Genomic DNA, 25486 nt, shown 5'->3' on the forward strand with positions numbered 1-25486 from the left:
ACTTAATTATTGTTTTTTTTTTACTCAATTACTCATTAATTTACATTGGAAAAAAAGGAAAAATATCTAAAATCTAATCAAAGTATAATATACACTACACCACTTATAAGATATATAACCCGGCTTCTATACATATTTGACTTATATTTTAACAATGAATTTATTTTATTTATTTATTTTTTTAATGTGATTGTGTCTATTTCTTAATGTTTTAAAATATTAAAAAATGTCTTAATGTTCAGTTTTGTTTGCTGTAAATGTATGCAGATAAATCTAAATAGATTCAAGATTCAACATTTACTTGCTAAGATATAACTTTTAAAATACTTTATTACTTCCTTAAGGACTTAGTTCTTGCTGAATATACTGTAAATGTAAATTCCTGCCACATTAAAATAGCAGTACATTTTTATTTTCATATTTAAGCATATTAGGTTAGGGAAATATTTATCTCATCTAGAGAAACACACAAATAGAATAGAATCAACACATTAAATTATAACTGGGTGAAACACAAAAATCGACATTTGTTCAATATAATCAGGCAACTTTTTTATCTCTACACTCTGGCCTAAACAACGTACCTCTCGCATACGCATTTTCCACCCTTCCTCAGCGTCTAAGCGAGAGACTGGCACTACTGTATCATTGAGCTCAGGACTCAGGCCTCCCTGTGGGCATTTCCACTTGGGCAGTGCCAGGATAGCTAGCGTTGGTGTGATGAAGGTAAATGTTCCTCCTTGTAAGATTGGCAACCTAAAGTGGACAAAATTGAGGCTTCTTAAATCTTTGTTTAATTTTTAATTAGTGTTATAAACGTAAATAACAAGGAAAGCAGGGAATGTTAGAAGTGAACTCAGGCAACCTGGTTCCGACGGTGGTCTGAAGCATGGTGCAAATTCCCGACACGAAGAAGATGGTGGAGACGAGCTGGCTCTTGGCTGCATTGTTGTCCTTAATGCACAGCGGCTCAGCGAGGATTAAAGGGATGGCCAAGATCCCACCGAAAGCCAGTATGTAATGCTTAAAGAGGAGACAAGGGAAACAAGAATCAGCTCGGGAAACAGTTAAATGAAAAGCAGCCTTGGCTGCGACAACATAACTTTAAGAGCCATAACGTTCCATTTTGCAAACAATGTGGCAACACCGAAGAGAGGTGCGGAATATGAGGCCCTCTGGAATTTCTCACGGACACAAAAATACCCGCACAGTTTCAGGCCCAGCCTCTGTGTGCACTTGAGATGTTGGTGAAGGGTTGGAGTTTGACCCCTCCCGTCCTCAGCTCACATACAGAGCAAATCTCCAGTGAGCTAAACTTCTGGAAGTTCTGGCTCGTGTTCTGTCCCACTTAGAGTCATAAAATAAATAAGAACAACATTCTCTAGGGTAGACCCAATGAGCAAACCACCTTCATCACATACTGGAGCTTAGATAGAACAAAAGTAACAGAAAGTGAAAAATATCCTAAATTAGACGAAATGTATCTACTGTTGCTCATTGCAGGATTATAATAAACATATTATTATAGGATTATTATATTAAACATATTATTATAGCTATAATAAACATATTATAATAGGATTATTAAAACTATTTCTAGACGTAGTCTACTATTTTTAAGCGTACCATTTTCTTGTTTTCTCTGCAACCTTTTATTTATTAATTTATCTGCAGATTTTAAGCATTAATTTCTAGAAAGAAGCAACATTATCTTGCAGTTAAATCACAAAATTACATTTAAATATAATAAAATATTACTAGAAATAAGCTTCCAAGACTGCAATCTTATACTAAGAAAAAGCAATCATTTTTGGCTAGATTTGAGACGTACAGTACTAACATCTTTCAAATATACACCAAATATCTATTAAATTTACAACAAATATACACTACTACTTGAAAGTTTGGGATCACTTGCAAATTTCCTTGTTTTTGTTTAGTGATTAAAAGTAGCAGATACAGTATACTGTACATCTCAATCTCAACTGTTCCGAGGAGATTATTGTGTGTTTTGAATAAACGCCTTCAGCAGTGTTTTACAGTGTAGAAAGAAATAACAATCGGGAATGAACATGGAGTTAGAAAGGGAGTCCAAACTTTTGAGTGGTAGTGTATATTTTATTTTTTTGCACTGCCATCACAACTTTTGATGATTTATACAAGAAGAAAGTCATGAAAATAACTGCACTTCAACCCGTCATACATCATTCAACACCCAACTATGACAAAAGTTCGTCTTAAGAAGACCCAGATGTCTCCCACATGCTTGGGAAGAAGAAGAAGAAGAAGAAGAAAACCACTTTTTATCATGCTAAAACATTACGTACACAATGCTGACCGTTGCATAAAGAAAGAGTTTTTTAATTCATTTGGTTTGGACACACTGATAGAAGCAGATCTACGTCGGTTTAAGAGAAACACCATCCTGGATGTTTATCTATTTACCAAAACACTCTACTTATTTAATAACATTCATATTTACTTAATTATTTAGCTATTTCCTTGCTCACTTATTATCCTATTTATATCCTTAATTTTAATAAACATACCTATTAACTCATTCACTCACTTAGCTAGTTGCTTATGTAGTATACGTTGTTACATTACTCACTTTAATGACTTATTTATTTATTCATTTATTTGCATACTTTCTTTCTTACTTACTAATTAATTTATTTGCTTACTTACCTATTTATTTACTTCCTTCTTCATAATACGTAAGTTAGTATTTAATAGATAGGGACGTACAAATTACAGTACACTTGTACTCACATATTTACTCATGCACTTACTTATTGTTTATTGTTTACTAAATTGCTTTTTTTTAATCATTTACTTACTTGCATTCCTACTTATTTATTTAAGTATCATTTATTTACTAACTTACTTCCTATTCTGTTAATTTGTTTAATAAGCTCCTTACTGAATTGCTTACTTATACTTAATTACTCATTTATTTACTCATACTTAATTAATTATTTCTTGGCAAATAATTTAAGAAATAATTGTCTCTTCTGTAGAAACACCAAGATATTATACAGTAGTAATTACAGAGTGTTACATTACAAACAGTTGTAAGGTTGAGTGCACTTCCACCCACAACACATCCTTACATCCTTTCCCAACAAACTATGATCACAGCCTTAAAAGACCCATTTATATACAACAACAACAATCATCATCATCATCATCATCATCATCATTATCGTTATCCCTTTAAGAGATTTTTCATTACATGACCATTTGTTATATCTGATCTTGTCCTTTGCTATTTGTTTGTTGTTGTTTTTTTTTTTTTGGTTTGTTTGTTTGACTTGTAGACAGTCTGACTCAATCAAGAGACACTTCTGCGTGCCGTCCCTACTCCAGGAAAGGCTTTTTGCAGTGAAGTTAAAAGCATCTTCTCGTCTTTCACGCCACTGAATCATTACTAACATTACAGCCTCTATCCTCTTCTCCCTTATCAAGCATTCATTCCTTTATTCAAGCTTCTGCCCAAATGCTTATGATTAATGATTAATTAAAAAAGGTCAATGTAGTGCCTTCCACGAAAGATCATACGAAAGATATGTTGGGACGAGTGAAATCTGTTCTGCACAAGCATACTTCAAACAGATGTTTCATTTAAGTCATAAACTAATATTGTGTCTCCTATTGTTTTCTCCTAGTCTTCACACAAATACTCATCTGGGCGAAAGACGTCTAAAATGAAATGTCAATAATATTTTGCAGTAATTCATGTGCTTGAAATTGCATCAGCTTTGCGTTCTATTTAAGATGAACAAAGGATTTCAGTTTAACATCTAAGCCTGGCAGAATTCTTTCAAAGAACTGCCTTTAAGAATGTCCTGGAAAGTAAATTGCTTGTATTCTCTTATGGTTAATGTAACCGGACAGTATTTCATTAGCATACAAAAGCTTCAGTGATATATAACAAATGTAGGATGTTTTAATACACAAAAGTATTAAGTCTTCTTCGAAGGGCTTAATCGTTTAGAGTTCAATAGAATAATCACTCACTTCCTCTCTCACTCATCGTCTGTACCACTTTATCGTGTATACAGTGTTGTGTGGGGGCCTGGAGCCTATCCCAGGAGACTTAGGGCACGAGATGGGGTTTACCCTGGACGGGGTGCCAATCCACCGCAAGACGCAACACCAAATTCCCCATTATATGTCAATGGGGCAAATTTGGAAATCTTTTGCCCCGGGGGTAAAACTTATGCCCTCTTGCGGGGGTGTTATATTTACTATTAATTTTTCCTTCTGTACAAAGACTTTGGTGCGTAACTAGTCCTGTACTATTTGTCGTAGACCCATGACTGAGGTATAAAATCGTGCAGCTTATTGGGGAATAGGGTGCTATGACTTTCCTAAGGGGTAAGCGGTAATCCATGGGGGCAATTTACCACCCCAAAAATCCCATAGACTTAACATTTAGGACAAATTTGATGGATTGTAGAACAGAGCAAGATTTTGGTAGAAATCTCAAATTTCCCACATTTGAAGAGGTTTGCAAGGTGTGTCAGAAGACTGTAGCAAGAGGATTGAAGTTACCCCTATATGTTAATTGCCCCCTGCTGGAGCATTTCCCAGCCCACCCTTTGGAAAAGTTATGTCAAGCACCCCATTCCCAAACAAGCTGCACGATTTGAGACCTCTTTCGCAGGTCTACGAAGAACGGTACAGTCACGCGCCCCATTATATGTCAGTGGGGCATCTGTTGTGCCCCGCGGGGGAAAATAAATACGCTTTTGCGGGTTATGTACTGACACACCTTGCAAGCCTCTTCAAATGTGGTAAATTTTATTTTTATTGTTTACGAAATTCTCGCTCTGTGCTAGAATCCGTCAAGATTTTTCTCAATATTAAATTTATATGATTTATAAAATAAATTTACCCCCCACCTCTTTACACGGGTCTTGTAAATTTTGGGTCTAAAATTTGGCACCTCTTTCATGGGTCTGCGACAAACGATACGGGAATAGTTAGGCACCAAAATCCCCATTAAAATTCAATGGGGCAAATTTGGGCACCCCTTATACACATAATGAAGTGTAAATTATACAGAACACTAGCGCAGAAACACACTTTCATATTTGCATCAAGCCGAAACCTGTCTCAGGACTGCGGTGATTGTGTAAGGCACTTAATTTTATGAGGTGTAGCTCTGCCAGTGATTCACGAGTGCTTTTGTACTGTAGCAACTTTTTACTCTGAAACCCTGGCCTCCCAGGAACTCCTTTAATGCCCCAAACATGTGGAAATGGCTTAGCGTGAGGTCATGACTGTACGTGGGATTTCCAGCCGAGTTCCCGTAAAATCATGCACTGTATGGTGCGTGATTGTGTGTATAGTTCACACACAATCGGTCAAAATTTTAGACAGATGTGTCTCTTCTGCAAGCTGGTGACAAGTTATGTATTGATTACTGAAGCTAAGTGTCTCATCTCATCTTTACCGTGACTCATCTAGCACACATGACGTAAGATCCTATCGCGACTCAGTGGAGTGTGCAGCAGTTCCACGGTAAGTCGCTCCACTTTTTAAGAAAGTTTTTAAATTTTTTTTATTCTAGCATGCATGATTTGAATAGAATGGGATTACCAGCAAACGATTAGCCTATCAAGCTAGCTAGTGAAGAGACCAGGGGTTGTGAATCTTAGGTGATTTAGGTTGTTAGTTTGCCAACTAGGTAACTTTTTATGTTTGTCGTCCTAAATTCATCCAGTTGAGGAAGTAAATAGAAAAAGTAATAGAACATATAATGTATAACTTAGTACTTGGTGGTTGAAAACCACCATGATCTGTAGATATCTCTAGGTTGATAGAAAGACTGAGAAGTTCTCGGTTTTCAAGATACCTTGGCTTGATTATAGTTTATTTGTAAAGAGGATTGCGTAAGTCAATTACGGGTAAGCACGAAGCGATAAAAGCTCAGAGTTCTCAGGAAAAAAGTGATGAAAACAATTCCAGCATGTACAGTACTGTATGTTGGCTGGCAACCTGATTCTTTTTTTTTTTGTTTGTTTTGAGAAATCTTTGTCACATGAACGTGCTGTTTATTGCTGTAAAAACACTGTTTTTAAAATGACATATTTATTTTTATATTATTTTTAAAGTACAGTGGTGTACAGTAGAGACATGATGTAATGACATGAATGTAAAATATTATGATAGTAATGACCTAAATGTAAATTGATGTGAAAGACTGAACAGTATTTAACCTCAACAAAGTGGACTTTATATTTATCAAAATTATTTCTGTTATAGAGTCGTGCTCTTGACGTTGAACAGGTGCTGAAAAGATTTATTTACGGTTCCAATTATCTGTACTTTATGTCTGCGAACATAAATTTAGATTTTTGTTTAATAATTTCAGTTGTGGTGCAGGTGTTATTTACCCCACCCGCTGTCTTTATTGGAGGCCATCCTCCAACCAGTAGACTTTAAACCAGAAAAACACACTGAGATTTCAATCGGAATGTTATGACACTGCCAGAACTTGCCGAACTCTGTGTTTAAAAATGTGATATCATGTTCTAACATCACTGATCTCAATTCACCACCGTGTGATTTTTGTCACAACTTCAAAAAATGTGGGGGTATAAGGAACTAAACTGTAATTGTAGATAATTTTTTTAAATCATCCGTTGAAAAGTAATGATTCACTTGAATGAGGCCCTGAATATTGTGTAATAACTCTCACTATAATGAAAAAATTGATACCTAAAAAAATACATACCGTGACACTACCGTAAAGTTTGGGGGTCACTTCCAAATTTCTTTGATTTTGTTTAGTGATTTATTTTCTACATTCTACAACAATACTGGGGATTTTTAAACTATAAAATAACACATATGGAATTAGGTAATTACGTAACAACAACAAAAACAACAGTTAGTTGTTATTTTAACAGTATCGTTAAGTGCGTTTGCAAAATCCGTCAAGCACCATAATGAAACTGGCTCTCATGAAGGCCGTCCCAGGAGGGCGAGACCAAAACCTACCTCTGCCGCAGACAAGAAGTTCATTTAGAGTTATCAGCCTGAAAAATGACCAATTAACAACCAGCACCTCAGATTAGAGGCGTTATGAAGTCTTTACAGAGCAGAAGTAGAAGAAACATCTCACTATTAACTGTTCAAAGGAGATTAATGCATTTTTTGGACGCCTTCAGCATTCCTTTACAATGTAGAAAGAAAGAAAAATCAGGAACGATCATGGAGTTAATATAAAATATTTAGAGTCTCTTTTGAGTGAATAGACCTGTAGCATCAAACCAAAAATGTATGTAAGTCAAACAGTGTTACTTTTAAATGTACTCAAGTAGTAGAAATTAGAAATGTTTTTTAATTCAGTCACAGACAATTTTAAATCTTAAATTATAAGTCCTACCATTGGTTACCACTTAGACACTGTGCTGCTTTAAAATAATTAAAATGTTAGGAGTAAAAAGTCATTACCATCATTTAAAGTCTGCAGGCTAGTGTGGTTTGTGTCAATATTATACTAGAAACTCCAAAGAAAAAAGGTGCAGGACCAGATTAAAAAAAAAAGTTCCTTTAGGTAGATGGTGTTAGACTTTTGGCAAGCATCAGTTTTACAGGAGTCTGATGATATTCAGCGTTAGACCTGCCAGGGAAAAGTTGCGTTAGCTCAATCTTGTCACGACAAGGAACTGACCAAGCAACTGAGCAGATGGCTGTGGAGAGAAAAAGCCTGCGTTACTGAGGTTACAATGTAACTACCCCAAGGCTGCAAACACTGGCAAATAAATAGATTCTGGAATTCTCCAAGAAGATCTCAAGATCTTTTTATGGAGATGCATCCCACAGGATATACTGTACAGCAGGGGTCGGCAATTAAGTTTGGCCTCGGGCCAGATTTTTTCCAAGCCATTACATGACGGGCCACGACCAAAACATTGGCTAATTTATTGAATTAATAGGGGAGGATGAATGGTAGGCGCTCGTAAAATGACAGAACCGAGATCCGAGATAAACTGACACATCTAAGATGAGATCATCGTGCTAATTACGATCCGGCTAGGTTGGTTCTTCGAGCACACCTGTTGTTGATGATTAGTATAGCTGGATTGAGTTGTCTACTCACTGATCACAAGCCCTGCTATTGGTTGACGAAATGGAAAAAGAGCGGCTCCATTTTTTTTTTGTAACACGTGTTATGCGCAGAAATGCCCCCTGCCATGGATTGCCCCCCCCTACATAATTGCTATTAAATATTATATTAGAACATAAATTTATAGATTAATGCTTTACAAATTACATGAGACAATAAAATAAAATAAGCAATATGAAAATAAATATGTTGTATATGAAAAAATAGAAATATTAATATTTTTGAAATACATGTATACTTTTATATTGTTTGTTATAAAATTAGTTTCGGTTATATAATTTATCATTATAAAATATTTATTTTTATTATATATAATTATTTATTCGCATATTCATGACAAACCCCTGAAAAATAAATGTGCAAGATGCAAGGATATATGCAAGATCCTTTTCTTTTCCCACGTGAGTCAGTCCGCGTCAGTCGTGCTCTTTAACCAATCAGATGTGACCTCACCATTTCAACCAATTATAACCCGGCAGGAGCGCAGGCTAAATCCTGTTTACATGAAATAAACCTGCTTCCGAGCAGGTTCAAGCTTACGGATATGTTGCTATGACAACAAATGCGAGAAGCGCATCGAAGAACGAAACAATCCAAGATCAGGACAAATTCACATCAATCAAATCCAGCTAACTAAGTTAGAGACAGACGAAGAACGGACCCCTGGGTGCTCGCAAAGCACAACAAGACGTCATTTGTTTTTGCATGTTGAGCGTTCGCTCTGCACCTCGCTGATGCGCTTATTCACCCTCGTATCCAGATATAACAAATAAGAATTTAGATAGATTTAAATATTTCTGTTCTGAAAAATGAGGTTTTCAAACAAAGAGCTTTTTTGAGACTGTCAGTCCGATTTTTAAAAAAATATAATTTATTTATTTTCATTCTCTAGTTTAAACAATCTCACGGGCCAGATGTTTTTGCTTGCGGGACACATGTGGCCCGGGGGCCGCTAATTGCCGACCTATGCTGTACAGCATCTAAACTTACTGGCAATTTGTTTCAATTGATGAGACATCGTATACAGAATAATGAGATATTTTCCAGACATTCTGAGAACCTTGCAGAAATATGGCTGAGCACCAGGAGCAGAAGGATGTGTTGTGTTTCATTAGCATAGAAGACTTTTTGAAAATCTACATGAGAATTATGCCTCACAGAAAGATTTAAGTAAAATAGAAGATGGCCAAGCACTGATCCATGTGGGACACCAGTGACATGTGTGCACTGAGCAGATCTGGATCATATTCATGTCATCTGTTATAATTATTTCTAATGTAAATTGCAATAGATGTTTTTCAGCACTTGAACCCAAACTTTTACACCTTAAGGTACCAAATGTGCTCCCAAAATGTCTGACAAACTCAGTGGAGCACAGGCCATTATTAATAGGCAGCAAGTCATGCACCTACGTGAGCACCCGTTAAGTGTTGCCTCTTCTTCTGTTGCCATTATGCTTAAGGAAAGTCAAGGATTTTTATTTTATTCTGGGGGTCACCACACTGGATCATTAGAGCCACAAGATCCAGCACAGATTTCTTGGGACCAGCACTTATTGCAGCATGAATGGGGCATAAAGTTAAAGGCCTTACCCAAGGATGCAACATTGGCAACCTGGTGGTGGGGTTCAAACCCCTGGCCCTCTGATCGGCAACTCAGTGTCTTAACTACCTGAGCCACAAATGCACTAAAGTCAAGGGTGGTTAGAATTATTTTAATTAATGTTGCAATTTGCTTATGAGACAGCTATGTTTACTCTTAACATAGACTGTCAACAGCAACGGTGCCAGTGTTTTCCGCTGTCTGTAAGAGATACTGTAAACAACAAATACTCTTTCAACAGCTGGTGTACCTCAAGAACCTCCTTCAGAGTAGAACATGACACTGGATCTGATGCCAATGGACGTTTAAAAACGTCTATGAGATGAGAAAAAAAATAATACATAGCTTCCAGAAACTGTTTTAGGAAACGTCTGGAATAAATTGATCCTTAGATTTGACACAAATTGTTGTCACACATAACAGAAAGACATCAAATCTCTTGTTAGGACAAGCTGCGGTCTGAAGAGGAATTCTATAGAACTGTGTATTTTTGTGAGTAGCGGACAGATTTCAACATGAAAGTCTCTAAATTTTACAGGTTAAACAAAACAAACAAACAAAAAAAAATTCTCATCTGGGAAAGTTAACACAGGAGTTATAGACAGATCTCCAGAACTGTAACGATCACATGGTCGATCACAGAATACCGTATTTTGAAGTCTGTAAAGACTATTCAGTGCCCGTTGATAGAGATATCTATTCAGCCGAATGTACAGTAAGATGTTGTCTCAATGTTGTCTTTCATATCCTGACTTGGCTTAATTAAAGTTTAATCTAAACATCCATAATTCTGCCAGTAACATTTGTATTTCTTAACATGTCTTTATCACTGCTTGAACAATAAACTGTATGGTTTGCATGGATTTATTGTATGTTGCCTCACTTATTAATACAAAGAAATGAAAAATTTCTAAGGGTAAGTATCTTATGACTTGTTTACACTAAGTTGTACCTTTTTCACCATCAGCCAATTCCAATCCCTGCTTAAAGTACTATAGTTAAAGTATATAATTACATCCGGCACATAACTGTTTATAACATCACTTTTACTCAACATTTCGATTTTAGCGCATAACACTCTCAGTTCAGGTATTTTACATGCCCCTACTTTGGACTGCTGCAGATATGTTTGCTCTAATGACCCATGCTTTATCTTATAGTGATGTTCCGCATGAACTGCTTTTCTTAGCATCAAAGTTTGTGAACATATGAGACAAACTGGTTTAAACTTCTCGCAGGAAGAATAAACCATTTTTATTCATCTTTAAAGATTTAGTTTTCAAAAGTTACATATGTTTTTTAAAGTAAGCCAGGCTGTGTTGCACGTTCCTTTGTGTTTCATGAGGATTTGGGGGCTTTGTAGAAGCCTTACGGTGTTGTATTTGTCCAAAAAATGTGCTGGATGGTGTGATGTAATCTGTCACATACCTGTAACTGGTTATACCCTTATTTCTACTTAACATTTTGATTGAATTTTCGATGCGGATTCATCTTACTGCATATCACTCGTGCACTTGCATTTCATTAGCTTTGTACATATACTTTGCAAAATGACAATACAGTTGAATGCAATGTAATGTAATCTTTTCAATTTTTGTTTCCCAGTTATGCTTTTTCTCTGCCATTAATTAGTTGCCTTCCAATAGACCTTTCCATGCCCTTGGCTGTAATTATGCATAATTATATCGCTAATACAAACTCAAGATTATGGCCTGCATCACAACATGATATCATAGAAGATTGCCGAGTGTAGACACGAAAAGAAAGTAAAAAGACATGAAAGTGACAACTATTTCATCAGCTCTCTTTTTAGTGTTATTTCTTATACTGTACATGTGACTTGCGTAGTCATACTTCTCTGGCACATTCTTGTTGGGATCACATTCTTTACATAGTGGAAACACCTGAAAGGAGCAATTTTAAGCAAAAAAAAAAATAATTAAACAGCAGGTGCTTATTATTATTTTTTTTTAGAGACATATGCAGGAATGAATACTGCATAACAGTGAAAACATACTTTTACACTTAATCACATGGAAACTCTCTGTGAGATAACTGGAATTTTCATAAAACGTAGTCCAGGTCCAGTTGGTGGTACTGGGGAACTAACTCACAGCTCCTGGATCGAAGGATCAATCCTGAGCTCAGGTTACAGTCTTTGTGGATTTTTTCTAGTGAGCTTATGGCTTGACCTTCAGGTTCTTCATGTTTCTTCTCTTATCTCAAAAACATGCCAGGAAGACAATTTACCCTTACAGTATGTGTCTTGGTGGCCTGAGATCCATTGGCTCAAGCCCAGTTTATCTGGACTTCAGAACTCCAGAACCAGCACAACCCTGATCAGGGTAAAGTGACTGATCATTGACATCTTTCATCTTAAATGTAGTGTTTAGTTTTTTGTTTGGTCTAAAATTCTATTTCTAAACATGAATAATGATCTTTCTAACTAAAGCCATGTCTTCCACATACATTCTCTGATTCTCTGCCAGTGATCTCATCATTCCTTGTATCAGACAACTGAAGGCTGGAGACTGAACCTTTTTCACTGAAACATCTATAAAATTCCTTACCCCAAACCTTAAACCATAAATCACCTGCTCACCCCACCAATAATTTTTTATTGTCTTTTTACCCTACCTTTATACCTACATATAGTATGCATTTAAAATTTTGCATCTGGTCTTCAGTCAATCTTATTTATGTATAAATGTAGCTTACACTATATTGCCAATGGTATTCAATCACTTGCCTTCACATGCATATGAAATTGTGTAACAACCAATTCTTAATCTATAGGGTTTAATATGATGTTGGTCTCATCCTTTGCAGCTATAACAGCTTCATCTCTTTTGTGAAGGCTTTCCACAAGGTTTAGTAATGAGTTCATCAAAATTTTTTACCATTCTTCCAGAAGCGCATTTGTGAGGTCAGACTCTGATTTTAGATGAGAAGCCGTGGCTCGCAGTCTCCGCTTTAATTCATCTTAAAGATGATCTATCGGGTTGAGGTCAGGATCAGTCAGATTCTTCAACACCAAACTCCCTTATCTATGTATTTATTGACCTTGCTTTGTGCACTGGTGCGCAGTCATGTTGGATCATGAAGGGGGCCATCCCCAAACAGTTTCCACCAACTTAGGAGCATGAAATTGTCCGAAATGTCTTGGTATGCTGAAGCATTAAAAGTTCCTTTCACTGGAACAAAGGGGACAAGCCAATCTCCTAAAAAACAGTCCCACATCATAATGCCCCTATACCAAACTTTACACTTGGCACAAGGCAGTCAGACAAGTACCGTTCTGCAGGAAACTGCCAAACCCAGACTCGTCTATCAGAATGCCCGACAGAGAAGCATTAATCATCACTCCAGAGAACATGTCTTTACTGCTCTTGAGTCCAATAGCGGCGTGCTTTATCAGACCACCCCATCCAATGCTTCGCATTGCACTTGGTGATGTAAGGCTTGGAAAACCCATTGCACGAAGCTCTCTATGCACTGTCCTTGAGCTAATCTGAGGGTCACATGAAGGTCTGTAGCTATTGACTCTGTAGAATGTTGGCGACCTTTTTGCACTATGCGTCTTAGCATCTGCTGACCCCACCCTGTGGTTTTACGTGGCCTACCACTTCATGGCGGGTTGCTGTCATTCCTAATCACTTCCATTTTGTTATAATAACACTAACAGGAGACCGTGGAATATTTAATAGCGAGGAAATTTCTCAGCTGGATTTATTGCGCCAGGGGTAGCTCAGTGATTCAGGCATTGGCCTACGGTTCAGAAGATCCCAGGTTCAAACCCCACAACCACCAAGTTGTCCCTGTGGGCCCTTCAGCAAGGCCCTTAACCCTCAACTGCTCAGATGTGTAATGAGATAAAAATGTAAGTCGCTCTGGATAAGAGCGTCTGCCAGATGCCTAGATGTATTGCACAGGTGGCATCCTATCACGGTACCACGCTGGAACTCACTTAGCTCACTTAGAAAGCGACCCATTCTTTCACAAATGTTTGTAGATGTCTGCATGCCTAAATGCTTGATTTTTTACATTTGTACCATGGGTAAGTAAATGTTATATAATAATAATATTATAATATAATTTATATAATATAGTATATATTATATAAATAATATAGTTTATATTTAATGCAAACTTAAGTATATTCTTGTTTTTCCGAGGTTGTATTTGTTTTTTATTCAGACAACATTAGCATCACTGCTTATACTCCTCTGCTACACCTGTGTAAGAGATTTTTGTTTATGTAGCTAGTGATTTGTGCATGTTTTCTTTGGGGTCACAAGGGTGAATAAAAACCACATTTGCTAAAATGATTTCATACGTGTAATTTTGTGTGATTTTTCAAAACGCTATAAATCCACCTTCCACAGTTTTGTCACAGTGGATAAAGCAGCCTGCAGTTGTGTTTCTGTTGATTTAATCATGCAATTTAGTATCAATAATATGTTGGAGGAGTTTGATATAAAATATATATTTTTAAAAACTCTAAAAATAAAAAAAAATGCTTTGACTGAGTGGGTCACATAGAAAGGAGTAGAATCAAAATAGTTCGAAAAAACTTTGCGTTCAAAACCTTTTTAATGATAAAGATTGTTAAAGATCATGAGAAACATGATCAGTACAGATTTTTTATTTATTTTTCAGTTTAGAGAATCAGCAGCTTTAGTAATTTCATGTACTGTTCAGCAACAATACATAAATCGTCTGTGCATGTTTTTAGTTGTGTAAAATGATTCCCCTGCTTCTCTAAAGTGCTTACATTACAGTATCTCACCTACAGTAGTGTTGTTAAGTATATAAAATGGTTATATAGAACAACATCCAGATCATAGAATGTATCACAGACATACAACACACTGCTAAGTGTAAATGATTGAAGAAATGTACAATGATGAGCCATAATATGAACACCACCGCCAAGTAAATTGAATAGTGTCGATTATCAAATAAATACCTTTAAACTGTAATCGCCCAATGCCCATGGGGATAAAACACCAGCCCACCTGCTTCAATCCCACAGAAAAGCAGATGCCATAATGTCAAGGTTGTTAACTCGACCGCCAAACTCCCCAAATCTGATCAAGCACCGATGGGATGCACCAGACAAGCAAGCCTGCCCCACCCCGCAACCCACAGCACCCAAAGGATCCATTGCTAATGGCTCAATGTCAGACACCACAGCACACCCATGAGGTCCTGTGATTCTCTTCCCATGATCCTGTGATGCATTTACACTGGTGGCACAAGAGGAACCGAAAACCTAGGTGGTCTTGATGTTAATATTTTTAAAGTCATCAATGTACTGTATATCAGCGCCCCTGTGAAAACTGGGGGAAAAAATATTAGAATTGAAAAACATTCATGTTTGGACGAACCACAATAAAATTAGGTACTTACAAAAGTTTACACAAGCCTCCTGAAACGTTTACTGAAATCTATTTAGTCTTGTTTAGTTATGTGGTATTGCTTTTGGATCCTTGCCTGTCTGCCATGCCATCTGGAGCCGTGCCATCTGTCTGTAGGCTCTGTGCTCGTACCTCAGTCTGGCCAAGACACAGTTTTGGAAAATCGTAATGCGAAGGCGATCCTGATAGCTTGTAATTGTTTGCAACTGAACTTTTCATTGTATAACATTTTAGTTACTTCAAACGATTAAAAAAAAAAAAACTTGCATTTGAAATTAGAATAAGATGTTGCTGGGAAAAAGAAGGGCTAAGATAAACTACTTAACTGTTTATAACTGTTACTATGCTAAGTTGCATGAACCAAAACTTACAAATTCCCTTTTTTAGACTAAATCCAGAGGACACGGTTCATGAGAAGCTTGTCTTCAGAGGCTTCATCAAAATCTTGGTGTGTGTCAACATACTTGCCCAATAAATCTGATTTTGATTCTGATTCTGATGAAGAACATCTGACCTTTTGTACAAAGCAGTGAACGTGGACTGTATCACAAACTTGCTTACATTAAACCGAGACTTGCGTGGTAATGTGACGGAACCTTGATTATAAAATGTTCTACAGTATGTAGTCTCAGACTTTTGATCCCCACATGTCTGTATTCTCTCAACTTTGTTGTTTTCGCATTTCTTATTCATGTTTTTGTATTAACTCTAAAAACTCAACCAGGATTGGGATTGTCCCAATTTACAGAGAAACAGGGTTTTTTTTTTGGTTTGGTTTGGTTTGTTTTTTCCCCCGCAGAATACCAAGTTTGACAAGCTTTCTCATCTTCCTACATTGCTTCTTCCTTCCCCGCTCTAGGCTCAATAAATCCACGGGAGAGAGTACAGTGTGTTGAGTGATTTAAAGACTGATGCACAGATCTTTCAAAGGTTTGGAATTTGTACAAACAGATCGCCATGAGCAAGCTTAAGCAGAAACATGGATTGGTCAGGGAAGTGGCGACTGGATCACATCACATCACACCCTGTGACTTTTTTTCTGTGGGTAGACACTTGATTGATGATCTGAAGGCAAAATCGAGGGTGGAAATGTCTTGCGTTGATGTGCATACAGTATGATGCAGTGTGCATCGCAGCATTGGGTAAAACAGCTGGACATGGGAGGTACTACCAAAATGTGTTTTGTGCATTTATCTTTGATTGATTGGTAATTAACTGTGTGCTATTTTTTAAAATTATTATTAATTAATTAATTTATTTATTTATTTTTGTATCACAGATTGAAATGTAATGTTCGTACAATCTGTACAACTGTAGGTCATTTAATTTCAGGATTTGGGGTCAATTAATCAATCAAACTTAATCCCAGCAACCTTTGATTTGATCTGCGTTACATCAAACCCAGCAGATATACAGTTTTTTTTATCTGACTGTACATGTTGATTTTAATCACCGCTGCAGCCCTGTGAGTCTGAAGCGAAACCTAGATGACCATGAAAATGTTCAGCACTTTAGCCTGTTTAAATATTATTTTTAATAAACTCAGATGCGCTGAATGTTTTGGCTCACAGGCCTTAGGTTTGACACCTGTGGTGCCGAGTCTGGGGATCGTAAGGGTACAGAAAAGGCACAGCTTAAAACCTGATAAAAAAAATAACTTTATCTTAAAATGTTTCCCTATAAAGCAGATTCCATATGAAACATGTCTCGGTGAGTATCATTCCTTTTTATTTACGTCTGAGGACCGTCTGGAAATATGTATGGAATGTATGATAAGAAACCAAGCAAACCAAGATTTCTCCTCCTTTCAGCCATCATTTAAAGTGATTGCAGATAATATTTCTAAGAGTATATATTGTTTGATTATATACTTACTACTATAAAACAGGTTTACATACACTTAGACTTTTCTTTTGGGTCTGAAGAAAACCCCAAGAATTTGGTGCATATGTTTTTTATTTATCTTGTGTTTCCTAAATTCAACAAGGGTCCATACAAGATCAAAAACAGACACACATCACACCTAATATTTGTCAGAATATGGGCAGAAATGGTAATGTTTAATTTATTTTATTGGTTTCCTGGCACAGACCTGACTTTTAAGCACAGTCCACAAATTCTCAATGGAGTTGAGGCTCCAAAAGCTCAAACTTAGTCTACGTTATCCATTTCACAACCAGCTTTGATGTATTTTCATGGTTACTGTTCTCTTGGAACACCTCAATTTTTCCAAGTTTCAACCATCCTGCTAATGATTTGAGGTTCTGCTGAGGAATTTCTGAAAAGGCCATCCTTCTCCTCCTCCTCGCTTATTACAGCATTTACATGCAGAAGTCCATGGTGATGAAAAACTGGCTTAAGTGTAGACAGTGACACCCAGCAGCTTTTAGTTCATGGCAGGCCTGAATCTTGATGGTTCCTGGGATGTTCCTTACTGTTGGGACAAATTTCCTCTCAGTTTGGATCTTCTTCCAGACCTCCACAAAGTATTCCTCTTCCTTTAGTATTCCTCTTCCTTACAAACTTTGTCCCGTACCACTTGTCGTAGACCCGTGAAAAAGGTGTCAAATTGTGCGGCTTATTCTGGAATGGGGTGCTACAGTATGACTTTTCTAAGCGGTGGCAGGGGGCCATTTACCGATCAAAAACTCCCATAGACTTAACATTGAGAACAACTTTGACAGATTCTAGCAGAGAGTAAGAATTTTGTAGAACTATAAAATGTACCACATTTAAAGAGGGTTGCAAGCTGGATACTGGGCATGAGGTTATAAGTTGTACCCCTGGGGCCCAAAATTTTCCCATTGACATATTATGGTGAAGGTGCTCTCAATTCAGTTCAATTCCGTTCAATTCAATTTTATTTATATAGTGCTTTTAACAATGGTTGTACTCTCCACTGAGACGGGAAGTGACCACAGTTGCATTCCCTTCTGTAGTATCTTTCATAGGAACTTTGAACAGGAACATGTCTCGTTGTAATAAAGACATGGGGGTGGGCTCATTTAACTCAGCCAACCAATCAGTCTCTCAGGATCATTGTGAAGCTGTCAAGACATACCCTAGCAACCACTTTAGAGGTCCGTAGCAACTGATGAACTGATAACTGTCATTATAAAAGGCCCAGAGGCCAGACTTTTGCCACTCAAATTTTCTTCAAAATGTACCTATTTATTTCTCTTTTTTTATTTTCCCTACCTTGTGCACTTTTCAGGACTTGAGCAGTTCTGTCAAACATCCTCTCAGCCCATCTATAATGATAACAGATTAAGAATAAATAGGCCTAACAAATGATTTAAATACCAAGAAAATAAGTCGGCAGCTTTAAAGATTGTTCAACCAGCAGGAGACAGATTTTCCTCGGAATTCCTGTTAAACTCTTTTTTATCGGACAGGTGAAACAAATTATGTCTCACATGGTTACCATATGGACAACAAAGCTCAGCTTAGTGGACTGGATCCACTACACTGCCTGTTTCCCACTGTACTAACTTTCTGTCTTATTTTCCACTTTTCTTTTCAGACTGTTGGACAACAGCAAGTCATCACCTTGGGTGAAATGTCTCTAGGGGACCTTATGTTACATTCCTGGCCCTAGATTTTCCAAGAGTCTGGTGCTGGATCTCTCCCTTGTGCTGGAGTCCTACTGTATACTGTCTCTTCATTGTTGGAGTGACCTAGAACGGCTAAATCCATGTTTTCTTCTCAATTAATGTCACAGCGTTCTGGGATGTTGCACATACAGAGTCTTCAGCAAGTGCAATGCTAGCTGTCTGATCTTCTAACCAACAATTCATTTGTGACGGTGAAAGGACTCCAAGGTCTAACCAGAGACTGACCTACTGGTTAATGGTTCTCATCATCTTAGGCTTGATATGCCTCTCTGGACAGACCTTAACATGACATGCATAGCTCTTTTACATCCTTTCACAAGTTCTACTGCACTCTCTTTATATCATTATGCACCTTCTCCTACAGGGTCAATATTTTTACTTCTTTAACTCATCTTAACATAGTTCTAATTTTCAACAAATGATATCCAGGTGATTCTCAGAAACATGATGTTAATAATGGAAGTATGGTTTCATGTATAATGTTAGTATTCCCACGAGGGGCTTCCTGTCATTCGGATCCAGTGGCAACATGGCGAGAACTCAGTAAACACTTTTCATAAGAAGATGCCAATATGACAGCAATCTTTATTACAAAATCTGTCATACATTATTTTGTCACTCTGTTTCTTTTGTTGGAAAGTCTCAGCATGCATGCACATGCACTCGAACAGGTATCGGGGTGATTCTCAGTGCCCTTGGCGGTTATCTGTGGTTCACAGCATCACCGTTAAATTAAAGCGCTGCTTATATGTGTCAAAACCAGGACTTGTTATGAAATTTCCACTGAATGAAGGTGTGAAAGCAATTGACATCCACAGAAGACTTCAAGCACAGTATGGGTGATGAAACTCTTAGCCTTTAAGTCGTTCATGTGAACATTCAGTGAGAGGAACGCCTTATCCTTGTAAATCGACTGATAAAGCCGGCAACTTGCGGATGAGACGCATCTCATGTCTCTTTGAACAGTACACACAATCACTCACCAACACCACTTGCATTACATGGAACTCGGCTGGGAGTTATTGCCACATTTCCCGTACCGTCCTGCCCTCGCTCCAAGCCATTTCCAGATGTTTTGACCATTAATGGAGTTCCTGGGAGGTCAGGGTTTCAGACGTGTAGCAGGCAGTCCGATCATGGCTTTGGTGTACTGAAAAATCTTTCTACCTTGATGAAATTCAAGCACTAGTAAAACAGTTTTACTAGGAGGGAGGTTTTATGCTTAGAACTGTGGTCAGTTATTTGACGTAATCAAAAGACGCACTTTGAATGCCTCTCGTATAAAGTTTTTGAAGCAGCATGCAGTTCTTCCTAACACACTATTTAATAAGCAGTTGACCATTAGGATATATACCTTGTGATGTTGCACTAATTTCTGAATCTAACATTCACTCCTAACCTGATTTAAATTCAGGGACAGCATGGGCCTCTTTCTTTCCACTGACTCATTCTTCTCACTTTGATCTTCTACACGAGTGCACAAAAGGCCCCTAGTCCATGTATCCCTATACATTTCTGGACGGCAAGCATCCCAGGCTATCATTCCAGCAGTAATCGAAGACACATTACAGAAGTATGTAGATATTCCTAAAGAATTAGATTATCCCAGATCAGGTGTGTTAAATGTCAGTGGGTTTCCAGAATGGAGGTGTGTACTTTATAAGTGAACAACAGATGTCCTAATTCAGTTAGGTTAGCTTGAGTAATATAATGTAAGGTCTTGAATGCTATGGTAAGTGCAGCGGTGTTGAGGAAATAGACTAAAGTATAAATATTGCTACTTTGCAAAAAAAATGTATAGCTAGTAAATTAGCCATGTTAAATAGTGTTTCAAAAAGAGTAAACTTCTAACTTCGACACTAATGTGTCACTTGCCCACTGAACCTGCTACATTTTTTTAAATGCTGTACCGGGCCTTGAAAAAATTCCCCTAAAAATAGCTAGTGTACATCCTAATAAGGGTTTTGTAACAGTTTGGTCCTATTAATAGGAGTTGACCATCAAAGAAAAGTATGACCATAACGGATGATGGTCGCTGTTCCCTATGTGTCACAAGGAAAGCCTTCACCTTCTCTTGTGCTCAGCTTAAGTGTAAGTTGCTTTGGATAAAAGTGCCTGCCAAATAAATAATATATATACTGTATAGAATCGTGCACATGTATTGTCATGGATGTTCTTGTGATGCAACATTAATGAGAATTGTATCATCCTTCATATGACGGAGCCAATCCAATTGATTTTCCTGTAAAAGTGATTGTTTCTCACCTGGAAGCCCAGTAAAAGGCAGAGGTGCCATGGTGGGCGATCATTTATGGAGTAGATGAGGTTACACCCAGGCCGCGGCCTAAGATTTCCCTTCAAACTGTCAGGGTTGGACTGTGCAGGAATGATTTTACTGGCCAGGTGGTTTGCATCTGATATCTGGAGAAAGAAAAAGAACGTGGAACCTAAACATGGATTAAATGTGTAAAAATACGTTTTTTCAAAACACTTTTGTACTGATATCCAAACCATATTTCTACCATACTTCTGTACAAACTGCTGCTTTTTTCTTGCTAATTGTTTGACCAGACAGCATATCTCTGCTTTGATCTACAAAAATATAGTTTAATTAGTTTCTTATTTATATCAACATGTAAGGTTTCATAGTTTGTATTAAAAAAAACCCAAAAAAAACATTGAAAATAATCTTGTTCCTTGCACGACCACACCCACTTCTGGTTTCATTCTAAACAGAGATATTTTAAGCCTTAATTAGACACAGATAGGGTTACTGGATTAGACCTCTCCTCTTAATCTATACATTCCTCAGCATGATTTTTGTGATATAATTGTGTGTTTGTCACTTTTCACCATACATCCCCAAAGGGAAGACCATTCACTCAAAGGCTTTCACACAATATTAGTGATGAATCAGTTGCGCTGGCAGCTTGACTTATTGGAAACACATGAAACTGAAGACTTGACCAGAATCCAGCAACTCAGACACAGCAGGAAACAATAACTTGTCACGGGCAAAAACCTTAAAAAGTCCAAAAGTTCAAATGCAAAACCATCTTCATTCTCACTCTCTCATGAACATCTGATATAGCTGCTTGGGTGATTGCATGTTTTGTCTTACACTGATAATATATTTTCAAAGGTTTTGACTCATGACCCAACCCCTACTATGGAAGGGGTACAGAAACATGTAATTATGGCACAACCCCTACTTTAGTGGGGGGTCATAGCCAAAATCCATCTAATAGTGCCTGTACAGAAACACACACTCTGGCTCAAACCTCTCTAATAGCATAAATATAAAAACATGTACTCATGCCCCAACCCTTACAATAGTACAATAGTGGGGTACAGAAACACTTTCTTATGGCCCAAACCTCTATAATAATGGGGGAACAGAAGCACAACCTGATGGTCCAATCCCCTCTAATAGAGGGGGTACAGACACATAATCATGACCATAACCACTTTAATAGTGAGGGTACCGAAACAGTTATTCAGGGCCCAAACCCTAGTATAGTGGGGGTCCAGAAACATGTTTTCATGGCCCAAACCGGTATAATATTGGGGGAACAGAAACACAACCTTGTGGTCCAAACCCTACAATAGTGGGGGTACAGAAACACATACTCAATGGCCAAACCCCTCTAATAGTTGGGGTACAGAAACACATACTCAATGGCCAAACCCCTCTAATAGTTGGGGTACAGAAACACTTATAGCCCAAACCCCTAGTATAGTGGGGGTACTAATAAATATATTCATGGCCCAAACCCCTCTCATAGTGAGGGTACAGGGGCACTTACTCATGGCCCAAACCCCTCTAATAGTGGGAGTACAGAAACACAACCTTATGGTCCAAACCCTACTATAGTGGGGGTACAGAACACATACTCATGGCCCAAACCCCTCTAATAGTGGGAGTACAGAAACACAACCTTATGGTCCAAACCCTACTATAGTGGGGGTACAGAAACATGTACTCATGGCCCAAACTCCTTCAATAGTCAGGGTACAGAAACACATACTCAATGCCCAAACCCCTCTAATAGTGGGGGTACAGAAACACTTATGGCCCAAACCCCTAGTATAGAGGGGGTACTTATAAATTTACTTATGGCCCAAACCCCTTTGATAGTGAGGGTACAGAGACATTTACTCATGGTCCAAACTCCTCTAATAGTGGGGGTACAGAAGCACATACTCATGGCCCAAACTCCTTCAATAGTCAGGGTACAGAAACACATACTCAATGCCCAAACCCCTCTAATAGTGGGGGTACAGAAGCACATACTCATGGTCCAAACTCCTCTAATAGTGGGGGTACAGAAGCACTTACTCATGGCCCAAACTCCTCTAATAGTGGGGGTACAGAAGCACTTACTCATGGCCCAAACTCCTCTAATAGTGGGGGTACAGAAGCACATACTCATAGTCCAAACCCCTTTTAATCGTGGGGGTACAGGAGCACATACTCATGGCCCAAACCCCTATAATATTGTGGGTACAGAGGGATGCACTCATGGCCCAACCAATACTACAGTGGTTTATGTAAATGAGCTACTCCTGACCCCCCCAGCCACAAAAGGACAACAGATCTGAGCAACAAGCCAGGGGAGGATTTTTGTTATATGAGGTCATGTTAGAGGGAAAATCTAAGTTGCTTGTTTGATCCCTGGCATATACAAAAATGCCCAAAAGAAAAAAAAAAACTGAAATTATGAGTTTCTCGTTTTTTGCTTGTAGACACAATATAATATAAATGCCGATTATCAGTTAAAAAGGGTAAAAATAATTTTTTTACGTCATTCAACACATGCAGTTAACTGAACCCAATATCTTTTGATTTTCAGTGATATTATAAGATTGACTCACAAGGTCGCCTTAATGTGCTTCTCCCTTACGAAAATGACAGACTCAAAGCAAAATCAAATGATTCATCTTTTTTTTAAATTAAGTTATTGATATGTCCTTAATGTCCTCATCCTATTACATATGTATATTTTCTGTTTGCTACTCCTCAACCCTGTTACTCATTGAAGAGCAGCTGTTATCGAATCAGTGGATGTTATTAGAGGTTTTTTTTTTCGCTCCTCAAATCAATGCATAACTCATAACAAAGAGTAATAAATAACAGCGTCTATATAACAAGACACAGACACTGCGCATTTTACTCTTGAGATCTTTGGAGTTTACTGGGCCACAAAACGGACTCGATGAAACTTTTGCATGCTTGGAATAACAATAGAAGACCAACACCCTTGTTCTCATGCACCCACGCACACATGTGCCTGAGCAGACCTTTTTGGGTTTTTCTAACACTCTGTTTAGTGAGGCGCAACAATCGACTGAGCACGTACTGTCACCTACTGGTGCAAGAAAGAAATTGAAGTGATGAAATCCTGTAGCTTTTGAAATAAAATGCAAGAATATGTACAGAATAAAACACAGTCTTAAATATTAGCGCTGTTGAGAGCGGGTTCGGGATTGTCATTTCTTTATGAGCGCAGACAATAGTTTATCCATGTCTCGATTTATTGACATTTTCAGAATTTCGCTCTACATTACTCTACACCTACCAAGGCGGTTTCAGCCTCACATCTTCATCCACTTACGTTTCTGTGTGCATGTTCATGTGTGCATACATGTGCAAGAGATAAAACACTCCTGCCCTAAAGCTTTATTCCGTCCCATCTGAAGGCTCATGTGGAGAACAACTCCATAAATCATATCATCTCCGAACCTTATCTCAAAGAACGCACCACAGGAGACTGGATCCAGTCACCTCCACACCGTCCAATCCGCAGCGTGCTTCCTGGCATAGGATTCATATTTATTATTCGACAGATAATTTTAGCATTGTGCTGGGGATGAGTAACGTCGACTTCTCCTGTTGCCGCAATTGTTCACGAGTTTGCATGCTTTGATAGAGTTCACTTTGATAAGAAAAAAATCAATGTACACATGGCTAACATGTGTGTCTGTGATCGTAATCGGCGCTCCACATCGTAGCTTTGCACACGGCAAAGAGTTTTCACTGAACCTAAAGAAACACCTCAACACCTGAGATTTCTGAAAGAGCAGGAAAGCAGAAGTGAAGCGCGCAAGACAAAGACAGGCCACGGATACGGACTAATAGAGACAGGAATTGCCAGGGACCATCAGTAGAATATTATTATGATACCTAGGTGACCATTTGATATATGTTGTGATTGCGTAAGTATCACAATCCTACAAAGAATTTTTTTTAACCTTTAAAAGAAAAGCGAAAAAGAAGGAAAAGAGGAATAACTTGAATTTTTTATTTTTTTTTTTATTACGTAGCCTTATTCACCAACTTGAAACCTGAATTGAACATGAGTAATTAAATATAAGGCAGCAAGGTGGCGTAGTGGTTAGCAGTGTGGCCTCGCACCGCCATGGTTGAGGGCTCGATTCCTGCCTCTTGGTGTTCGCATGTTCTCCCCATGCTTGGTGGGTTTCCTCCAGGTATTCTGGTTTCCGAAGACAGGATCAGGCTGATTGTCCCTATAGTGTGCGAATAAGTGTGTGTGTGTGTACGCTAATGTGATTGTCACTTTGACATGTACTTCCTACCTAAACATTGTTGCAGGCTGTGGCCTCTTTCAGCTGGATGATTCTCCCTGATACACGGCAAAAATGCTGCAGGAATGGATTGAGGAACATGACAATGGTGGTGACTCATC

General features: G+C 38.0%; 1 protein-coding gene across 1 annotated transcript in view; it reads right to left on the reverse strand.

Annotated features, from left to right (window-relative positions):
• Positions 1–25486, reverse strand: part of si:dkey-106n21.1 (solute carrier family 23 member 2) — a 58183-nt gene that overhangs the window by 27783 nt on the left and 4914 nt on the right. The window contains exons 2-4 of the mRNA XM_053506098.1: positions 21045–21200; positions 866–1023; positions 585–756 (exon numbers count right to left, since the gene is read on the reverse strand). Of these exons, the coding sequence (XP_053362073.1) occupies positions 585–756; positions 866–1023; positions 21045–21200 (486 nt within the window). The remainder of the gene's footprint in view (positions 1–584; positions 757–865; positions 1024–21044; positions 21201–25486) is intronic.

Source organism: Clarias gariepinus, chromosome 10 (genome assembly GCF_024256425.1).
Source record: "Clarias gariepinus isolate MV-2021 ecotype Netherlands chromosome 10, CGAR_prim_01v2, whole genome shotgun sequence".
Lineage (NCBI taxonomy): Eukaryota > Metazoa > Chordata > Actinopteri > Siluriformes > Clariidae > Clarias > Clarias gariepinus.